At 42.0% G+C, this 21,424-nt stretch overlaps 1 protein-coding gene across 2 annotated transcripts in view; it reads left to right on the forward strand.

The window, feature by feature from the left end:
* TRIM66 (tripartite motif containing 66) overlaps nucleotides 1–21,424 on the forward strand; it is a 59,514-nt gene that overhangs the window by 8,673 nt on the left and 29,417 nt on the right. The window contains exons 1-8 of one of the 2 annotated variants that reach the window (XM_053391850.1): nucleotides 16–669; nucleotides 8,204–8,308; nucleotides 12,829–12,976; nucleotides 14,472–14,604; nucleotides 15,967–16,083; nucleotides 16,882–16,996; nucleotides 17,560–17,706; nucleotides 21,118–21,235. In XM_053391850.1, the coding sequence (XP_053247825.1) occupies nucleotides 8,300–8,308; nucleotides 12,829–12,976; nucleotides 14,472–14,604; nucleotides 15,967–16,083; nucleotides 16,882–16,996; nucleotides 17,560–17,706; nucleotides 21,118–21,235 (787 nt within the window). In that variant the 5' untranslated portion in view covers nucleotides 16–669; nucleotides 8,204–8,299. Of the gene's footprint in view, nucleotides 1–15; nucleotides 670–8,203; nucleotides 8,309–12,828; nucleotides 12,977–14,471; nucleotides 14,605–15,966; nucleotides 16,084–16,881; nucleotides 16,997–17,559; nucleotides 17,707–21,117; nucleotides 21,236–21,424 lie in introns of those variants that run through there. The other variant, XM_053391841.1, reaches the window with a different exon arrangement.

Below are 21,424 nucleotides of genomic sequence, written 5' to 3' on the forward strand. Positions count from 1 at the left end.
GCTCTCTAGGGCAATGCTGAATACTCTTTCCTCCACCAGCAGAGGTGTAATAATGATATACTGTATTTAAAAGAGGTTTCTGTAAAGCACAGGCTCCAGAAATATACCTTCCTTGGCTTTAGATGACACTGAGTTCTGAAGTTCAGCAGTTGCATAGGTAGCTGAATATGTACCTTGGGGTGAATTATTGTTTGTGATTTCTTCTTGATAGGTTGATAGTAAGACACCTCTATAGTCTCCGTTTGCAAGCATCTGTTATAAGCCATATTGAGAGTTTCCTTTTAAAGAAGATCTGGCTAAAAACAGAATGATTGCTCTCATTTCTGTCTCACCATGGAATTGTTTTTTTCCTTTTTCTATTGATCTGGAAAAACAGCTGAGAAAACGTACCATAGACTGAGAAGTAAGAGGGGAATATAAGGCACGTTAATGGTCTCTGTTCTGAGCCTAGTTTTTGAAGAGGGCTTTACCAAACAGGAAAGGAGCCCCAGATGAACACCGGGAAGGTCTAGTCATTTTCTCTCATCAGCACTCCTGACGCTGTACAGTAAAAGCTGTTTCCAGGGATTACGCGGTGCACGCTCTTCTGCTTAGTAACAACCCATTTCCTCAGCCAAGAGACACTTATTTGTGCTCCTCTCTTAAGTGGCTGCTTTCCAGAGAGAACAGGTAAGCCAACATGAAAAGTAATTTTTTTCCTGAATAAATAACATAGCCTAGCAGCAGTTTGCAAGGAGGGTGGCATAAGCACTTCCCATTTCTAGTCGGAGCAGCTGTCTGTCAGTTGTGATTCACTGTCTGTAAACAGGCAGAGAGGTTATTTTGCTGGCGTGCTTCGTGTTATGCTGATTAAGTTTGGATAGCCATTCCAAAGGAAAATGCATTGATAATGGGAGCAGCATCATTAAGGTTTAGAAGGTAATAAGAGCAGACAGCAGCGGGGGGTGGGTAGGAGTGGGAGTTCTGCATCTCTACAATGTACAGGTTTAAAATTACCAAGTATTGCAAGTGGAGCTTGATTAGCCAGCCCAGGGTAACTGAAGGTCAATTGTATCCCGTGGGGTTAAAGATTCAGACAGCAAGATGCAAACACATTTGTTGTGGACCAAAATCAAGCTGTTACCGATATTTAGGCAGACGATCAAACAGGGGATTTGCCGAATGCAGTTACTGCATCTACCTAAGACTTAGCATTATTTAACAGTTGCCCTTTTGCTTTTTACATTTTTCTGTTTGGGAGTCTCCTTGGTTATCGAGGAGGCCTGAAGGTCATGGTCACTAGAGCTCTCAGTTCTCCAAATACACTGGCTGATTCAGACATTACAGACTCATTTCGGTGTTTACATGTTTGGAATACATTTGTGTTTGAATAAGTGGCTTCTGCACACACAGTCTTTTGAGAGAAATGGGAGAAAGGTCTGTCTTGCCTGTCCAAACATGCATGGGCTTGTGTGTCCATGTGGAAAAAAATGCACACTTTCCCAAATTTGGCCCATGATGGCATCCTGATGAGGGAGGGTGCGAGGTTATACAGTCTGATCTTAGGTAGGCAGGATTAAAATTCCAAAGATGAAGAAAGACATGTTTTAAGATAATTTGCTGGATTTACTTTTCTATTCCTCATAATATTATCAAAGCAAATCAGTTATCTGCAAGCAAAACAAAAAATCCTGTGTTTTTTAAAAAATCAAAGCCTTTGGGACAGTTATTGTTTATGTAAAAGCCAAACATTTGCTATATTGTTATATTTTTTCCAGTAAGGCCATCACCATCATTTTAGTAAAAGCAGGCATCATCTTTATTTAGTATGTGAGCTTCAATTCTTCCATCCATGAATGCAGAATAAATGCCAAGCAAGACAGGGACATGTGTAATAAACCCAAATAGCTGCTTATTTTAGTGATAAGCTGAATAAGTAAGGGGTATTTTAAGTGGAATAGCAGTGGGGAAAGGGATGGTTAATAATTCCCCTGCCCTCTTTCTATTACAACTCAATCCCTCCCAGTCCACTCCTTCTGTCCATTGCTCCAGACCAAATTCCCTATGTTACTTCTCCACCCCATAGTAGATGTGCAGAGGACAGACTTACCCACCCACCATGCCTGGAATACTGGATACAAGGCTCAAGCAGAAACCTGTTGCTACTTCCTCCACTACCTGTCCTGTTGGAGTCTGTTGTGTTGTGCTCCCTGGCTCACCCAGCCAGCAGAATTTTTGAAAAACATAAGTTGTCAGTCCTCTCATACCCATATGACACTTAAGAAAAAGGAAGCAAAAAGCCATTTCAAACAAGTTCACTGAATTGTTTATAGGAGTCTCCCTATTGCCAGTGTGTTGATCAGAGGTATATGTGCTTCAGAGGATTAACCCCATCCAGTCTGAACATAGGAGAGGACAGCTGTACAACTTTTCTGCCTAAACCTGCATTGGAAAATGGTGTGAAGCAGCCCTGGCAAGAGTCTCAACTAGACCCATGTGTTGCCCCAGGCAACCATCTGGACTCTAAATATATCTGTATAAAGAGTCAAATCAAAACTAGCAATATTTAATCCTTTGAGGTGGGATATGTACTGCATTTAATAGCTAAACGTGTTATGCTGAAGTGGAGTTAATCAGACCCAAAGTCAAGTACTTTGTGGGTTGTGGACTGGCCTCTACTGCTGCATATTAGTTATTTGAAGGGTGCACACCTAGGCCTTTGGTGAGATCCTTCACACTTTGAAACTGTCTGCCAAGAGAAATGGTAGGAAAACACAGTTACATTCAAACTCATGGCTTGTCCACATTTATGCTTGTCCTGCCGCTTCCTCCTGGAGAAACCTGGTCTTTACTGCTGAATTGGAGTAAACGGCAATCAGATTTTCAGTGGATTGACACCTGCTTTGATTCAGCGGTAACATGCAGGTTTTCCTGGGGAAAGTGGTGGTGCAGATGCACTGGACAAGCAGAAAATCTCTTGGACCTGTGCTTTCTAGGACAGGCAAAATGTGGGTGAGCCTCAGTGACAATTAGAAAGCATTGTGCATGTACTCTCTCTCACAGCCACACAACCCAGGCTGTGTACACATTGCCAGCTTAAAACACACCTAGGTTGTTCTTTTTCTCAGTTCACATTGAAGCTGGTTTGGAGGAAAATGCATAAAAATGCAGTATTTCATGAATGTATAGATACAGGATGTCAGATGTACACCACTTCCCAAACCAGCGCTGGGGGCGCACTGGATGCAGAGTAAATGTGAATGTGTACACAGCCCCAGGCTTTGTCTAGTTTCAGCGGTTTTATTACCTTCTTTTTTATTACCTACTTTTACTTCCTTTATTACCTTGCATGTTTTTGTTGTAGTTGCATTCTTATTTTAGTCTGGCTTATCGCTTGCTTTGATTGAATCACCTGTTGTCAGTCCCTCTGGGTGGGGTACAAATTTAATAAATAATATTAATGGAGTGCAGTCACATTTTATACACAGCTCAGATTTTGTCTGGTGTTTCACTCTTCAAAAATGCCACCCAGGACTCCAGACTGATATTTAGAACTCAAACGTTGCTGTTGCTTATTTCTACAGCACCACCATAGTGCACAGAGCAACACAAGTCCGCTCACCCTCTCATTGTGGCGGTGTTGCGGGACAGCAGAGGCGCCTCCTAAGTCCCTGATGAGGGTGGCTCGGGATCAACACCCTGTCTGGATGAGCGGTGGGGGCACTCCAGCTTTCAGGAGCTGGATGTGAGCCTGGACCCAGGATTGGCAAATGGGAGTGCAGATTTGGATGCAGGCTGGGCCAGGGGAGGAGCTGATGGAGCAGGAGGGCTTCCCTCAGGTCCATGCCCAGCTAATATAAGCAGCCCGTATCTGGGGTCCTTACCTGGGCTTTCCCATTGTGCTTAACAAAGTAAAGGTAAAGAGACCCCTGACCATTAGGTCCAGTCGTGACCAACTCTGGGGTTGCGGCGCTCATCTTGGTTTATAGGCTGAGGGAGCCAGCGCACAGCTTCCGGGTCATGTGGCCAGCATGACTAAGCCGCTTCTGGCAAACCAGAGCAGCACACGTAACGCCGTTTACCTTCCCCCCAGAGCGGTACCTATTTATCTACTTGCACTTTGATGTGCTTTTGAACTGCTAGGTTGGCAGGAGCAGGGACCGAGCAACAGGAGCTCACCCTGTCGCGGGGATTCGAACCACCGACCTTCTGATTGGCAAGCCCTAGGCTCTGTGGTTTAACCCACAGCGCCACCTGTGTCCCCTTAACAGAGTAGAACAAGCCAAAAAGGCAGGCTCTTGCCTCGTAAAGCTTACAAGTGAAATTGGGTAATTAGGTGCAAAAGTGGTTCAATGGAGAATATGTATCATTATGCTGTTTTAATTCCTTCATCTCTGTTGCTTGCAGCCTAGAAAAATAAGCATAGTAGCTTTTATCACTGTGTGTAATGGCCCCACAACAAGATAAGTTCTGGTTGATGCTTTGCTTACTAGCCAAATTTGTTGCAGTGATGAAATTTAGGCAGTAATACAAATGTGAGGCCCATCTTATAATGTGAAAATAAAATTATGGGTGGGACAATAGCACAACAATTCTGTTGCCACAGCACATCCTTCCTTAGTTCTTCCTGTACACCTGTTGGGTTATAAGCTCGTCTGGAAGGTATGTAAATATGAAAAGCATTATTATATTGAAAGATTTAACTGCCAGTATTGTTGCAACATTGTCTTAAGAAGCTTAACTAATAACTGTAGATACAATTCTACGCAGGCCAGGTTTGGGCTGGATATCACAACATTTGTTAGCCCTATAAAATCATCTTCCATGCTTATTGTATTTTTCCGTGTATAAGACAATGCTTTTTGCTAAAAATTAAAAAGGCAAAAATTGGGTGTCATCTTATACACGGATAGTGAATGCAGAGGGGGGACATGCGATTAATGGCAGCAGCAAGCAGGAGATTGGCAGTGGCGATTGGGCAGGTGATTGGTGGCTGTGGCAAGCAATCGGCAGTGGCGGGCAGGTGGGTGAGCGGTTGGCGAAAGTGACCTCCCCCACCCCCAAAAGCTAAACAACTTAATTTCTTAATTTTGGGTTTAAAAAAATAGGGGTCGTCTTATACATGGAAAAATACGGTAATCCCTTGCTTTCTTGGATGGGAACAAGATGTTCTGTACAGGACAGCTAAAATATCCCTATTGCTCAAAGGAAGCACAGTTTCAAATCCCTACTCAGATATTCAATAGTAGAACACGCGTAGGGTTCCAGGTTCAACCTCCCACATCTCCAGGTAGGACTAGGAAAGTCTCCCTGGAGCAATGTTGGCAGTCAGTGTAGACAAGACTGACAACAGTGTAGAGACATGGACCAATGGCCTGATGCAATCTAAGGCAGCTTCCTCTGTTCCTCATGGTGAACTAGTCCTAATTATTCTCTCTTGGCCTAGTTTATTGCATCACTTCACACTAAAGGAGCCCCAAAGCAATTTACAGGGACAAGATACAATAAAAAGCCATTAAAATGAAATAAAGGTACTTTAAAATGTGCATTGTCCAACAACATAAAACACTACCCCTACCATATAAGGATGAACACACAAAACAGGACCAAAAGCCAGAGCATTGGTGCTGTCCACATGCTCTGGAGAACAAAAACATCTTCACCTGGCACCAGAAGGATGACAAAATATACCAGTCAAGCCTTCCACAATCGGGTGCGGGGGCACTGAAAAAAACTGCCACCCTCCAAACATCTCTTGCATGGGCACACAGGGAAGGGGCTCAGAGGTTGGTCCCAGGGACCAAGTAGGTTTATATGGGCAGAAAGAGGTCCTTAGCCATGCAGCTCTTTGTCAGTTAAAGCCAGCAATTTGTGATTATTATGATAAAAGGGACAATCACCATGGGTGGGATTCAGCTAGTGCACAAGAGCTTCTACTTGTATCACAGGGTTTCTCCTCCTCCTCCTGTGCCCCCCCCCAAATTTTGGGTTTGGGGGAGAACCACTAGAACAGTGTGCAGGGTGAGAAGAGGTGGGATTGTTCCATCTGGCAAAGTGAAATGAGGAGAGTTGCCTTAGAAGAGTTGCATTGAATTCCTCCATGTGTATGTTGCCCAGAGCTTGTTTTAGAAGAGCAGGATACAAATGTAATGAAATGCTTTTTGTATTTGGAAAGAAGTCTAATAAAAGAGTGATCTAAAGCAGATTTCATTGTGCTAATATACTGGGGACTGAACAGAAAAACTGCTTTGCTGACAGCATCAACAAAAGATTGTCAGTATCGCCGTTTTTTACCGGCAGGATCTTATAGGAATGTGCATTCAAGGACAATGAATGCTGAGCAACTGGAAAGCATCCAAACCTTAGAGAATTACTGGCAGAAATCTAATTAATCATAAGAGTAATGGACAAGTTAATAGCTGAGTATTCTGCAGAGCATTCACATGAGAGAGACAGAGAGCGCTTGTACAGTGATGACAACTTCATACGGAATTATATATGTGCATTTTTCTAGATACATAATTTTAAATAGGCTTACATAATTTAAACCTGAAAAATACGTCGCCCAAGGCAAAGAAGAACCAATCACAGGCAAATTTATTTATATAGGTCTGCAATTCTATTTTCACTTGAAATACAAAGGGGGAAAATTGATGTATTGAGTGATACAGTCACTTTGATCTTTGAGTAACTAGGCCCAAGTGGTTGTCAGAGTAACTACAAGTATGATTTTAAGAGCATAAGAAATGCCTTGCGTGGCTGAACTAGCAGTCTTTATAATCCAGAATTCTTGCCCCCAACAGATGTTAGGCTGTGAAAACATTGCCAGCTTAAAATGCTACAACATTATTCTTTTTCTCACCTCAGATTGAAGCTGTTTTGGGGAAAGACATAAAAACGTAGTATATCATAAGAAACAAGAGAATAGGTACAGGATTATGGTTAACATTGTGTGTATACTGCTTCCCGAACCAGTGTTTTGAGTATATAAAATGCAAAATAAATGGGAGTGTGTACATAGCCTAAGTTAGCCATCCCCTGTTTGCCCTCATCATATGATAATTGAAGGTATACTGCTCTAAACATGGAGGTTCAATTTCGATTTTTCAGAAGTTTCAGCAGAAAGCAAGAATGTAATTCTGTAACTCCTAGAGAACTTGGATTGACAAAGGCAAATATTCATTCGCAGTTCATCAATTTACCTTATTTCTACAATACACTGCAGTATTATAATTATCTCTTAAATCTATGTATTGAACTTGTTTAGAATTACAGACTCGCCATACTGAAGGGTTCATGGTAGGTTTCAAACTACTGTAGTTTATGAAATCATCTCTTCTGTGAAAAGCACAAACAAGTAAAGGTACTCTCTGGTCTGTGTCATTGCTCCCGTGATCAATATAAAGCAAATACTAGTCCCATCCCCTGAGAATACTCTTACACGTCTCTGCTTATATGTAGCATCCCCAGATAGTAGGTGTGTCAGCACCAAAAGAAAGCAAGATGACGATCAGCTCTAGCTATTTCTAGCTGAATAACAAACCCTTGGGAGCCGTTACCAGCATATGTTGTTGCCCCAGCTGAAAACAGCTTTGCAGGAAAACACTCCAAGATTTGCAGTGAATACATCTGACCAAACTGAGGGAGCATAATAACATGTGGCGCATTGGTCGATGTAACCTTGATAAATGAATATCATGGGGTGGCCATATTTTATCCATTACTGTGCATAACAGATGATGTTTTCATTCTCTTATTTTTTAAAGTCCATAATTTTTAAACTATAATTGTAGGATAAAAGGTCACATTTCCTGAAACCAAAGTTTGGGTGAAATATATAACAGCAGTCTTATTTATTTGCGAGACCACTGGTCTATCTGCTTCTGCATTGTCTCCACTGCATTGTCTACATTGACTGGCAATGTAAATATGAACCTCTCCAGGGTCTCAGATGGGAATCTTTCTCAACTCTACCTGGGGGTGCCAGGGATTGAACCTGAGACCTTTGGCATGCAACACACGTGCTGTACCACTGAGCTCTGTCCCTTCTCCAATCTGCTGCATTACACATTGTGCATATTTAGAAATACACAGTTCCATAGCCAGTCCCAGCCGATTGGGTGTACCACTGTCATGCTTTGGTGTACATATTTTAAAACTCATTTGTGAAATAGCAGTTTATTTTATTTCCTGAACTGTTCTTCTTTTCTACCTCTTTGCTTAGGTATCTTCTCATGTCCCGTTTTCTTACACTTCGATTTACCAAGGAATGTAGCTGAACGTTTATTTATTGGGGACTTTTGCTACAATAAACCAAGCCATGGCGAGGGTAAGTGGACAATATTCTGAAGCATGCCTGGTGGCCATAGAACCACATGAGGGGCAATAGACAATCAAGGCGTACGTAAGAGTACAGCCATTGAAATAAACGGAGTAAAATAATGGCAGTCAATGGGTCTCCTGTGAATATGAGCCACTCCCTTGGCTTAACACTATTAGTTGTCACAAATAATGGTCATTCAGGTTAAGTACAGGCAGCGTAGCCTTGATAGTACAGAAGGCAATGATAGGATCATCAGCTTCTGCGAGGTACTTCCTTCTCTGATTGTTTTATTTATTATTACATTTATATCTCATTTTCCTCCCAAGGAACTTAAGGTGGCCTACTTGGCTCTCCCCCTCCCTATTTTATCCTTTCAACAACCCAAGCTGAATGGAGTTTTGAATGTTATGTTTCATGGCTGAGTAGCCTTTGGAACCCCAATCTACCAAGTCTACCAATCTACCAACCCCACTATGCCATGTTAACTAAGCACCTAAAAACACCAGGTGCTGTACACATAAGCTTAAACGTAGACGAGGCCCAGTCTGCAGGTTTAAAATCAAATAAACAGGAAAGGAGGGAAGAAGGTGGCAGCAGCAGCAGGGCTGGTGGAGAAAATAAGGCAGACTTCCCCATTCTGCTTCCAGTTTAGATGCTGCAGAGGAAGCAGACACCTGGAAGCACCCTCAGGTGGCTATTAATGTAGGCAGATCAAGTTTCAAACCCAAGGGATTTATCTTATGGTAACTAACTGTTCCCTGTTTGATGACGCAATAGTTCCCCTAATGTTTCAGCACAGCCCATTATGTTGCACAAGGCTGGAGTGCAAATACGGTGAGAACGTTTGGGAGGCAGAGAGTTAATGAGGGAAAGTGGAGGGCTGGAGGGAGCAGCGAATTCCAGGCAAGGGGGTTCCTTTTGCTACAGAAATGAGCATTGCAGTTTTCAGGATTCTTTGGGGGAAGCCATGTGTGGTGTGGATGTGATTTTAGATTATTGGTGCAGACTATTTCATACTCTTCAACCCTCCTGATTTGAGCAGGACATCCTGACTTCTGATTGGATCATGGAATGATCTCCATTTGGGGGTCTGGTGCTCTGGCGCGAGTTAGTGGGCTCACGTCAGAGCACCGGACCAAAAGACGCTTGTTTTTAAGTCTTATGCAAGTCATCTGGCTCCCGCGAAAGCTTGGGAGCAAAAAACGAGCGTCCCAATTTTGATCAGCAGCATGTTGGAGGGTATGCTATTTTAGCATGAAAAACATTAGATAAGCATTTATGTGGCTGCTGCAGCTGAGGTTGCTTCCCTGCCTAGAATGTTCACCTTACAAAGAGTTTTACTGGTTGCTTTGAATCAATCTAAGTATATTCTTTGTAGCCAGCATGGAAAGGAAAAGGAAGGGGCAGCTTTGGGACTGCCAACTGAAATCAAATACTGTGGTTTTGTGGGGCTACATTTGCCTTGAAGCCTAACGAGCCTGTAAAAAACATTTTTTTATCACAAGTGCCGCACAGGAATCACCAACAGAGAAGGAAAATCTTTTCTGCAATTGCTTTATATTTGTTTTCGTTAAATAATACTGGTTTGCTGAAGACTTTGAAGTAAAGATAAAGCAGCACGGCCTAGAAACCAATTGCAGTCTTTGAAAAGTTAACAGAAAAGTAACTAGTGTGTGACAGAGTGACCTATCTTAGTTTTTTACCTGAACGTCCCCTCTACTTTTTCTACACAGTGGGAAGTTCAGGCCAGGGTTGCCCTGATGGGATCCCTTTGCTTTGGAAGAGAGAATACTACAGAGACTTGTACTATCTTTGCAGTATTCTTGTTTATTTACACATTTACATGTTGAGGAGTATCAGAGTACATAGTAACAAATATAGGCAGTTCCAGATTTCAACATTTTGGACACCCCACCCCCCGCAGTCCCTATATCAGCTCATTTCAAAACTAATTCTGTAAAGCAACCACTTGCTTCTAGCACTCTGCCACCCGGCTTGGAATGACAAGCAAACTTTTTAAAAATACATTGGAGTGTCTTGATTATTGAGAGCTAGTTTGATGTAGCATACAAACACAAACTCTTGTGTTTACTTTGCCTGGAGTATTGTTTCTCAGTCTAATTTACTTGACTAGGTTATTGCAAAGATGAATGACATAAGAATTGGAAAGTGCAAAAGTGTTGAAACAACTATCTGTCATCTAGTTGGCAAACTGGCAGATTACTGTAGACAGGAAAAGATTAAAACCTGGGTGTAGCTTGAGCCTCATAAAGACTGAATGCTGTTCAGTTTGGGAAGGAGCTACTGTATATCATTGGGTAGCGGCAATCGCCTCTAAATTTTGTGACTTGTCAGCACAAAAGCCAAAATGGGATGCGCAAACCAAATGCAAATATGGCCGCATAAATGCATCTGTTTTACAAACATAACCACACTCAGTGCTAAATCTCATTTCATAATGTTGTTGCTTCACTTTTTCAAAACAGCTAGGAAAACACTTTTATAGGAAAATGCCTCTATATTGAATCATAACTAATAGTAATTACTAATACTAAAAAGTCTTAATAATGTCCTTACATGTGCAAACCATTCTATGTTCCAAAATTTGGAGGTTTAGGGTCCAAGGACTGTGAGTAGAGTCAAAGGACGGGTCTAATTTCAGGATTTGTGAAAGTGCTTCCCATAAAAATGCCATTCAGGGAAAATGCAGTTCCAGTTTTCTTCACCCTGCCTTTGATGCTTGCTTGTTTCTCACTGTTTAGCTGTCCACATTAGCAACTATGTGCCACCTTTTCATTCCGTTGCAAAGGTGAGCCAAGGAAACCAGGAGGAAGCATAAAACTGGAAGGTCAGTTCCAGAAAAGCATAGGGAAGATTCATATCTAAAAAGCACTTTGAAGCCAAAAAGTAATAGCTGTAGTCTACTTAAAGCTAACATAGCCTGGAATAACCTGCAGAACGCCCCCATAACCCTCTGGGGGGTTCATCATCCTAACAGAATTGCCTGGGAACAACAACAAAAATCTTGAGTCAGATTGATATAATGACATAGGTGCAGGGAGAGTGGCTTTAACCCTTTGTTCCTGCTATTGTCCTTATTAGAACTGGGGTCCCACATGACTGCTAACTGCAATAGGAGGAAAGCTTGTGGAAAGAGTCTTAATAGCAAAACACGCTGTATAGATTATCACGCTGTGACATAATAATATATGTAGTACATAAAAACATAAGAAGAGCCTGTTGAGTCGGGCCCATAGCCCATCTAGTCCGGCATCCTTCTCTCACAGTGGCCAACCAGATGCCTGTACGAAGCCTGAAAGCAGGATTCGAACACAAGGGCACTCTTCCCTCCTGTGGCTTTCAGAAGTACTGCTGCCTCCAGCTGTGGTGGCAGTGTACAAACAGTACAAAATAGCTGTAAGCATATACAGCTGATCAGTTGTCATGGAACCCCATGTAGGGTATAAGGTAAATGGAATAACCAAAATGTTTATTGATATTTCATAACCCTGGAATTAAAAGTTGACAGGATGCCAGTCTGCAGCCTGTTTTGCCCATTGCCTTGTTCAGGAATCGCCAAATGTTTAGTTAAGAGTGTTGTAGAATCAACACACACATCGAAAAATCAGATAGCACAACTAACCTTACACTAAGCTATACAGCTGCGGTGTGCTTATAATAAACAGAGAATCAATAATTCCTATCCAAAATATCTACATAGGAATATTATATGTATATGCCTGTCATTTTTTATGCTTCCTATCTTTCCAGTGAGTCACTAGTTCTTCATACATTTTTTTGGCAAGCCATAAGAAGCTTCTCAGCTTATATACAATTTTTCACAATTTGATGTTTGAGAGTGTTTTCCTTATCTGTGTACCGAAGATTAATTTGGCAAGGTCTCATCCGGGCCGAGCCTGCTATGTCTTTCCAAGAGGTACACCCATGGAAAATGCAAAGCAAAAGGGAAGAGCATGCCTTCAAATATATGCAGAATGCTTTCCCCTCGATGCTTTGTTAACAGTGTTTATCCGAATTGTTTGAACTCTGCTTTGTCGCTTTCCAAACATACTCTGTCTACTAGGGTATTCTCCCAGCCATCTGTTGTGTGCAGAGAGCTTTTCATACACAACTGTGTGCCGCAAACAGATATTTGCGTGACCATTCTTTTTGTATAATCAGGACTGTGGCTCAATGGTAGAGAATCTGTCTTGCATCCAGATGTCTGCAGATTCAATCTCTGGTGTTTTGTCGTGCTTTTATATATGCTGAAAGCTTCCTAGAGTGACTGGGGAGGGCAGGATATAGATTAAAAAAATATTATTATTTATTTATTATTATTATTTTCTGTACCTCAGCATGCTTCTGACTTGCAAAAGTGTAAAAGATGTGCAATCTTTAAAAAGTCCAACTTCTACATTTGCATTAAATTTAGACATCTCTGTAACTTAATGGGAGTCACCCCAAATTTACGTTTAGTTTTATTCAGGTCTAAGCTGTTGTTCTTGTTCTTGCTGTCATTGCAGAATTGCTCTGGATGTAAAGAGAAGAGGCCTGCACACAGTCTGTGTACTAACTGCAACAAGTGGCTATGCAGCTTGTGTACAGAAGAGCATGGGCATGGCAAGGAAACAGGAGACAATTTCTTGCCTATACCATTGAAGGGATGTCCAGGTAGAAATGTAATCTCATGCGGTTATGTTTTTGCCAAACTTCACAGTGAAGTGCCACTTGCCCCCTTTAAATAGTTGACTTGTGTCACCTGCCACCTGCACTGCTTGCTTGCTTGTTGCCTGCCATTCTGTTGTCACACCGGAGCATGCCAACGACCTTACATTTTTATGTATATAGGAAGAAAATGGCTGTTTTCCTTAGATCAAGGAGTTTACCAAGGGAAACTTACATCTGGGGAAAATATTTTTACAAATGCACCAGAAGGCAAAGTCAGTCCTCCAGCAATCTCTACCCCATTCCAGAGTCCTCTCAAGTTCCTCGGAAACTAAATGCAACACAGATAACATATTGGAATGTTTTCTCCACAGGCAAAGTAGTGGAGATTTGTGGAGAGCATCAGTAGCTTTAGTGTGTAGGTGTTTAAGGTCTTTACTTCTGAAGGAAGCTTCAGAAATCCCCTGGGGTTTTTTGCCCACCTTTGTTGAAATGTTTTCTGGAATTAAGGCCCTCAGTTCTTGTCTTCAGTATGCAAAATGAGACTGGGAGAATCTAGCTTTTCATTATTTGTTAATTTTGTTAATTTAAAATTCATGCAGTGATAAGCATAGAAGAAAGATGCCAGATAACTACATGTCCATCAAAAGAAAACATGGCACCAAAGTTAATGCATACCCTAATAAAATATGCAACACTGCTACATACAAGTGGCAGTTTAATAAAGTATGTAACATGCTGTATTATACATTACATCTAGATGAGGCAAAAGCTGGTTGTGAATTTGAGGAAATGAAGTTGAGCAAGTCTTCGGAATGGGAACTTAGCTGGAAACTTGCCTTAAGAATGTAAATGACTTTCCCCTTAACTGTCCTAGGAGGCAGGCATGCCAGTAACAAAAAAGAAAAAGAAAAAGACCATATTTATACTCGGCTCCCATTAGTGCCTGGTAGTTTTCCTTTCTTTGAAGCTAGTAGTAAGTGATTGAATCAGAACAATCTCACAGGGACTAAGGGATCTGATGCATGTGCATATCAATATTTATTAGGCATGCTTCTTGGGGGAAAGGAAGATCACATACACCTACTGATCTGGGAAAACTTCGGAACTCAACGTATGTGCATTGTAGCCTGAGGATGGATAAATACGTATAGTAGAAGCTGAAGCATTTCATACAGAGCTTTGAGAACAGAATCAGTTAGTGGTTGAATTAAGCAAATTATACTCAGGATAGGTGATCTTCTTTCTGCTTTGCTGTTGACATTGTGCGCCAAAGAAACTCTGGTGTTGTGCTTAAAATAGATTAGGAAAATAAACTGTAAATGCAAATTTGTTTATTTTGCATAAGAGTGCTCAGATTACATGCTCTATTCCAAATTTAATAAAACTACAAGAGAATAGGGGGAGAGCAGTAGAATGACAGTAGGGCAAGAACTTAAGGCAAATGCTATGGCATTTTTGTATACTTCTGGAGTAATTTTGTATTAATCCTGCTTTCCAGGAGCTGATGGGGAAACAAGTGAATTTCCCTTGTTCTGCCCAATGCACAGTCAAGAGACACTCAAACTGTTTTGCGAGACCTGCGACGCCCTTACTTGCCGCTGCTGCCTTCTAACGGAGCACAAGGAACACAGGTACTAAATATTTATTGTCCTTTGTTCTTAGTCCAGTGCTACAAGGAAGAGCCTAGTGATTGAAAGGATAAGGTTGCCCCACTTTATTTTTCTATCACAATGTTTCTTCAGCTGTACAGAAGGTCACACATCCCACTATGCAATGTAAACTTCCACTGTTTTCACATGATGCATTTACCACACCATCTTGTCTTACCTAGAGGTAAGACCCAGTTCAGAATTGAAACCTTTCTTGGGAAAAAGTCTCATAGTACTCAATGGAGGCAACTGCCAAATTAGTTTGGACAGGATTGGGCTGTGAGCACATTTTGTGTCCCATTTGAATACTATGAAATTGGGAAAGAATTTGGAGGAAGAATGGAAAGTATAGGCCAATGCAGGTTTTAGATTAATCTTTGGAGGTTATTTGGAGCAAAGCTGATTTCGACTTCACATATGAAAATTATTGTGGTTTCAGCACACACTTATGAAATCCTCATGTGTGCAATTAAGTAGGCAGTTGTGATTATGAAGGGAAGGTGAAGCAGTTACAAATGATATTGTGTTTTTTGATAGTTATGGAATAAACATGATGAATAAAAAACTAATAATGTGGTTCAGGAAACAGTTTTAGGAGAAGGCAGCTGTCAAATATGTACCCAGATTTGCACACATAATCTGGTGGTCCAGGCCTTGACTGGGTGGTACATGAATAATGATGCCAAGACAGTAGAAAAGCTGCTGGGGTTTTCTGGAAAGTTTTTGGTTGACTGGACCTTGGGCAGATCCACACCATACATTTAAAACACATCCCATACCTGTTTAAAGTGCATAACTTGCCCCAAATAATCCTGGAAAGTGTAGGTGCTGAGAACAGTAGCTCTGTTTGGGGAAAACTTCAGTTCCCAGGGTTCTTTGGGGGAGTCCATGTGTTTTGGATGTGTGTTGAATGTGCTTTAAATGTGTGCTGTAGATCTGCCCTATCTTCAAACATGCATATTTAACACTTCCTGACTGCATCATGTGTGACTTCCATATGTGAAGGAGCCATCATGGGTCAAACACCAAAGACAAAGGTGTCTCCTTCTTTCAGGCACTTGGTTGTTCAGTGGAGGCAGTTTGCATATTTAGTGGTGTGTCATTTATGTGTTGAGTAGTCAAATCTAGACAGTATGAACCTGCGCACGTGGTCTGGTGCAGGGGTGGGGAACATGTTTTGACCTGAGGATCACGTTCCCATATGGGCAACCTGTCAGGGGCCACACGCCAGAGGTGCAAATCCTTCTTGCGTTGGATTTGAACTGAAGACTGCTCACTGTTAATTTATGAATTTATTAGTAGAATAATTTAAAAAAACACAAAAGGCTTCTCTTCTTTTCCTAGGTTCAGGCATCTCCACGAAGCTTTACAAAACCAGAGAGCCATCCTGGAAAATGTGACGGCTAAAGTGGAAGAGAAGAAAAATGGGGTGCAGGTCTCAGCCAAGCAGATTGAAGACAGGTAACTTTCAAGGACACATTCTAGGCAAGGAAAAACAGAGAGGGTGTGGCTGGGGACAGGATACAAATACTTTACAAGGAACAGAAAGAGAGCCTGGGTGGCCTGGATGGTTGCATTTGGCCTCAGACCTTATGCTCCCACAATAAGGCAGTCAGTGATGTTTTTGAAGGTGGCCTAAGTAGGGACATAACTGGGGCACATCATTTGAAGGAAAGGGGTGTGGCTTGCCTACTTGCTTCCCCCACCCCACCTCACCCCCACCCCACTTTTCTTTGATTCCATATCTGGAAAGATGAAGAGGAAAGTGCAGAACTCTCTGACCCTCTTGGGCAGAAAAGCATGGGGTGTGTGCTTTTGCTGGAGGTAAACGCTTCAAAGAGAGGAGATCTGACTACCATGCTGTCTTGTTCTAGGTATTCAGTAACATGTGGAAGAGGTGGCCAGTTTGCCTAGCTGTGTTAGATGGGAGGGCAAACGTCCTGTGGCATTTTGCTAAATTTGCAGCCCAGTCTTGTGCAAGTTTGTTCAGAACTATGTTCTGTTCAGCGGATTGTAATCCTAAATTACCGGTAGTAGCTTAGAATAATGGCTAGGTTATTCAGGGTTAGATGCAGGAAAACTCAATTCAAATCTAAGCTCAAGTAATGCTTGGTGAGATATAAAGAATGCAATAAAGAATGCTTGAAAGATGCAAGCCATATACACTAGTTGGCTTCCTGGTGCAAATGATAATGCATTCACAAACCTTCTCATATATGGGTACGCACAGTGAAGTTGTCAATGGCTTCTTTTCTACAGATTGTTTGAAGTAAAGCACCTGCAAAGGAAAGTGGAAAATCAGATCAAAATGGCCAAGATGCTCCTAATCAGTGAAATAAATAAGAGAACGAATGTTCTACTTGAACAGATAGAGGTAAGTAGGGTGGTTCTAATGTAGCTAAGGCAGATCATTACGTGCAGACATAGAAACAACAATAATTTATTTATGTGGTGAACTCAAAGGTCAAGAAATGCACGGGGAAGTCCTTCCTCAGCTGATGTGGGAATGTCTGGTAATGAATAGGGTGCTTTGGGAGAAGGGCAGCTGGGCAAGAGATTTGGAAACAGCACAGCTAGAAGTCCATGGTGCCTACAGGACCAGTGGGGCTGCCTATATCAGGAGTGGGGAAAGTTTTTCAGCCTGAGAGCTGCATTCTCTCATGGGCAATCTTCTGGTGGTCACATGCCAGTGGTGAGTGAGGTCAGAGGCAAAAGTGGGTAGGACTAATGGCAACATTGAGCGGAGCAACAAATTGAGTCTTATCTTTCTACAGTAGGCTATATTCCACCCATGCAAAAGCAAAAGTTTTCTGACTTTTGTTAGATGTTTCTGACACCGACACATGTTTCTCCATCTTTCATCCAAGCAAGCAAGAGGCATCATCACAGTTCCAATGACTATGTTGAGTAGCTTCTTTTGTTTCTGACTCTTGACAGAGAATCACCAGTGAAAGGAAGCAGAAACTGGAACAACAACTTCAGGGCATCATGGTGTTAAACAGGCAATTTGAACACGTGCAGAACTTTCTGAGCTGGGCAGTGTGCAGTAAAAACAGTGTTCCATTCCTCTTCAGTAAGGAGCTGGTAAGTCTAAATGCTCACTGCAATCCCAAAATGCAAAAAAAAAAAAAAAAAGGAAGGAAGGAAGGAAGGGAACAGATAAAAACAAGTCCCCAAAGAAGCTAATGGGGAAAATGCATGAACTCTTCTACTGTACTGGTGGCTCAAGATTTTTAAGAGTACTTCTAGGTACGTAAAAAACAACAACAAAAAAAAAACGGGGGGGGGGAAACGACCTAACCTGGGGAGAGAACAGCAAAGACCTGGTGAAGAGAGCACAGTAGAGGTTATATTTTCTGAGAATCCTCCGGAAAAACAATCTCTCAAAGGACCTGTTGATGGCATTCTACCATTGCACTGTGGAGAGCTTAACTTATGGTCTGTGCGTGTGGTTTGGGAGCTGCACGGCCAGGGAAAAAACAATGCTATCCAGGGTTGTAAAGACTGCAGAGAGATTGGGTGCACTCTTCCCACCTTAGATCAAATCTATGCTGCCAGGTGCCATAAGAAAGCGGCAGAGATAGCACATGATAGTACGCACCCCGGAAATGATCTCTTTCAGCTTCTGCCTTCTGGAAGAAGGTATAGGGTTATAAAGGCCAGGACTAGCTGCCTGAAAAACAGTTTCTACGCTAATGCAATTCTGGTTCTAAACACAGCATAAGGGGTCTCTGTAGTATAGTGTTTTTTTAAAATGGGGTTTTAGAGTTTTTAGGGGGTTTTGAATGTTTTATGTAGTTTTGTAGCAGTTTTATGTAGCTTTTATGTAGTTTTATGTAGTTTTATGCAGTTTTCTGGTAGTTTTCTGTAGTTTTAATGTAGTTTTATGTAGTTTTCAATTTCATTGTTCCACAAGGGACAAATGACAATAAAGATGTATCGTATCGTATCGTAGGTCTCCCAGAAGCTGAAGCAAAAAGGAGCTTGGCAAGCGACTCCATTAAAAAGTTAATACTGCATTAGTGGGAATGGCTTCTGCTAGGGCAGTGCATTAGTTGAATATGGCCTAATATGTTTAGAAACTTCTGCTTTGAGTGGAAATACACAGATTAAAGTGGAAACGGGACAGTTGAATTATGGGCAAATACACGCAAAAGTGGCATGGTCTGGAAGTTTATTGATTTGCCCATCCCTAGTCCTTATATAAATTGAGACTGCTTTTCATGCTAAATCATTGTGCCAATCACCCACACAACCAGTCATCTGGAAGCATATACAGTGCATATACAGTGCATAGGATGTTTTCTTGTGATCAGCATGGGACTTTAGTGCTGACCCAGAACCATAGGAAATGGAACAAGATCCAGTGCCTTTCCCCCCATGCTAACACAGTCATTCACATAATGCCTACCTCATTCATGATTTACAGTAGCTTCCCATTACTTTCATCTAGAGTGGGACAGGATAGGGAACTGGTATGAACTGAAGATACAGCACAATACTGATGCATTTATGTATTTAAGTATGTATTACCGTATTTTTCGCTCTATAGGACGCACCGGATGATAGGACGCACCAAGTTTGGGGGACAGGAAAACAAGGGAAAAAATATTTTGAAACCCAGAAGCCAGAACAGCAAGAGGGATCTGACTTTTGGGATACCGTGTGGCTGTTCTGGCTTCTGGGATAACCGCGCCAAGCCTCTTCAGGGCAGCGGGATGAAGGCTCCGCCTGCCCGAAGAGGCTGCACGCAGCTAAGGCAGAAGCCAGGGCAGACGCGTCGCTGAAGGGGTGCTGCACAGTTTTTCCTCTCTGCGCAGCGCCTCTCCTGCGAAGGAGAGGCGCTGCGCAGAGAGGGAGAACCGCGCAGCGCCCCTTCAAGCGAAGCTGGAGAAGGAAAAAAGGAAAAGGAGACCCTTCTGTTCCTCCTCCGGCTTCGCAGGACAGGCACGTGGCTGAAGGAGGACAGGCGGGCGCAGTTCTCCCACCTCCCGCAGAAGCCTGCAGAAGCCGCACACTCTTTAAAGGGGCTGCGCGGCTTCTACTGGATTTTCTAGGAGGTGGGGGGATTCCCCCACCTCCCACAAAAGCCCGCAGAAGCCCCGTGCTCTTTAAAGGGTGTGTGGCTCCTGTGGGCTTTTCTACGAGGTGGGAGAAGGGACTGATGCGGCCAGTCAGTCCCTTCTCCCTCCTGGGGAAAAGCCCGCAAGAGCCGCACGGAGCTTGTGTGCGGCTCTTGGGGGCTTTTCCCGCCTGCCTCCCCCCTGCATTCGCTCCATAGGACGCACACACATTTTCCCTTGCTTTTTAGGAGGGAAAAAGTGTGTCCTATAGAGCGAAAAATACGGTAGTTACCTGTCTTCCGAAAAGGCAACCAAGACAATGTAAGGCAACATGAACTAAAAATCTGCATTAATATGTAGGAGCTAAAGCAAATAATGAAAATACAAAAGGTACACATGTGTACTGTAAAGAGTAAATGCCCATAACAAAGAATTAGACCCCCTAAACTAGCCCTGTGTAGTGCAGACCTGGCTGTCTTATGAACGCAGACTTACTTCTGAGTAAATATGCATAGGATTCCATTTTGCTGCATCAATAATATTCCAGATGAGGCTAGTGTGAAAGAGAGATCCTATGCTCACAGTGGAGTTTCTGGATATGGCTCTAGGTTACTCTCTATGTGCAGTACTTTATTGGGGAAAGCACATATAAAAATATCGTTTGTAATTATGGGAGAAAGATTGTGAGACAGTAAGGATTTGCTTACAAAGTAAAGTATTGTGGATTGTTATCTCAGCCTTGTTTCATACATCAGCAACTTATCAATTATTAATTTTATTTAGAGAATTAATAAACCACTAGATCCCAAGTGGTGTACAGATCGAATTATAAATAAAAACATGGATAAAGTCATACACCAGTTAAAAACAAGTGTACATAGAATCACCACCATCCTTAAAACAAAGATAAAAATCAATGACTTTAAAAGAAAAATCATTAACTAAATCATGTGTCTGCCACAACGAAGGTGCTGCCATACTAAAGGAATTACTCCTCACAAATGTGGAACATACATTATGTGGCACTTGCAAAAGTGCCAGTTCTGCAGAAGCATACTTCTTGTTCACTATTTCAGGCTATTTGCTGGTCTCTATAGCAATTTGAGTAATTTTACTCTCCACTGAAGTTTGCATAGCAGACATTACAATCCTGCTGTTGTCTGCATGCAAAATCATTTCTCCTGCAGTGATGGACAACTGGCTTAGGAGCCCCTGATTTCAACATGAATTCCTTTCCTCTCATTAGCTCACTTTAGCTAGGAGATTCTTGCCTTGAAAATGTAAGCAAATCGAAAAGCGAAATGAAATAAGAGGATAACTGAATGGGCAAGTAAGCAATAATGGAAAATGGAAATGTAGGGTCATTTAAAGTTATAAGTCATAATCATTGATCATCATTACCTCTAACAGTAATTTTTTGATTTGTTACCAGATTGTGTTTCAGATCCAGCGTTTACTAGAAACAAACTGTAATACTGATGCAGGTCCTCCTTGGAAAGTCAGATTCACATGGGACCCATCTTTCTGGACTAAACAACTGTCCAATTTAGGTAAAAAAAGTATACAATGTTAGGTTTCCTTTGAGTTCATTAGATGAAAATATGTGTGTGTGTATTATCAGTATTGATGTTAATTTTTCCACTGCTACCACTGTGACAATTCTTTGTAAGTCACACTTAATATGTCACCCAAAAGCTGCTACAAGGTGAGTCAAAAGCTTTTGCATGCAAACTTGCAGG

The sequence above is a fragment of the Podarcis raffonei genome, chromosome 1, assembly GCF_027172205.1.
Source record: "Podarcis raffonei isolate rPodRaf1 chromosome 1, rPodRaf1.pri, whole genome shotgun sequence".
Classification (NCBI taxonomy): Eukaryota; Metazoa; Chordata; class Lepidosauria; order Squamata; family Lacertidae; genus Podarcis; species Podarcis raffonei.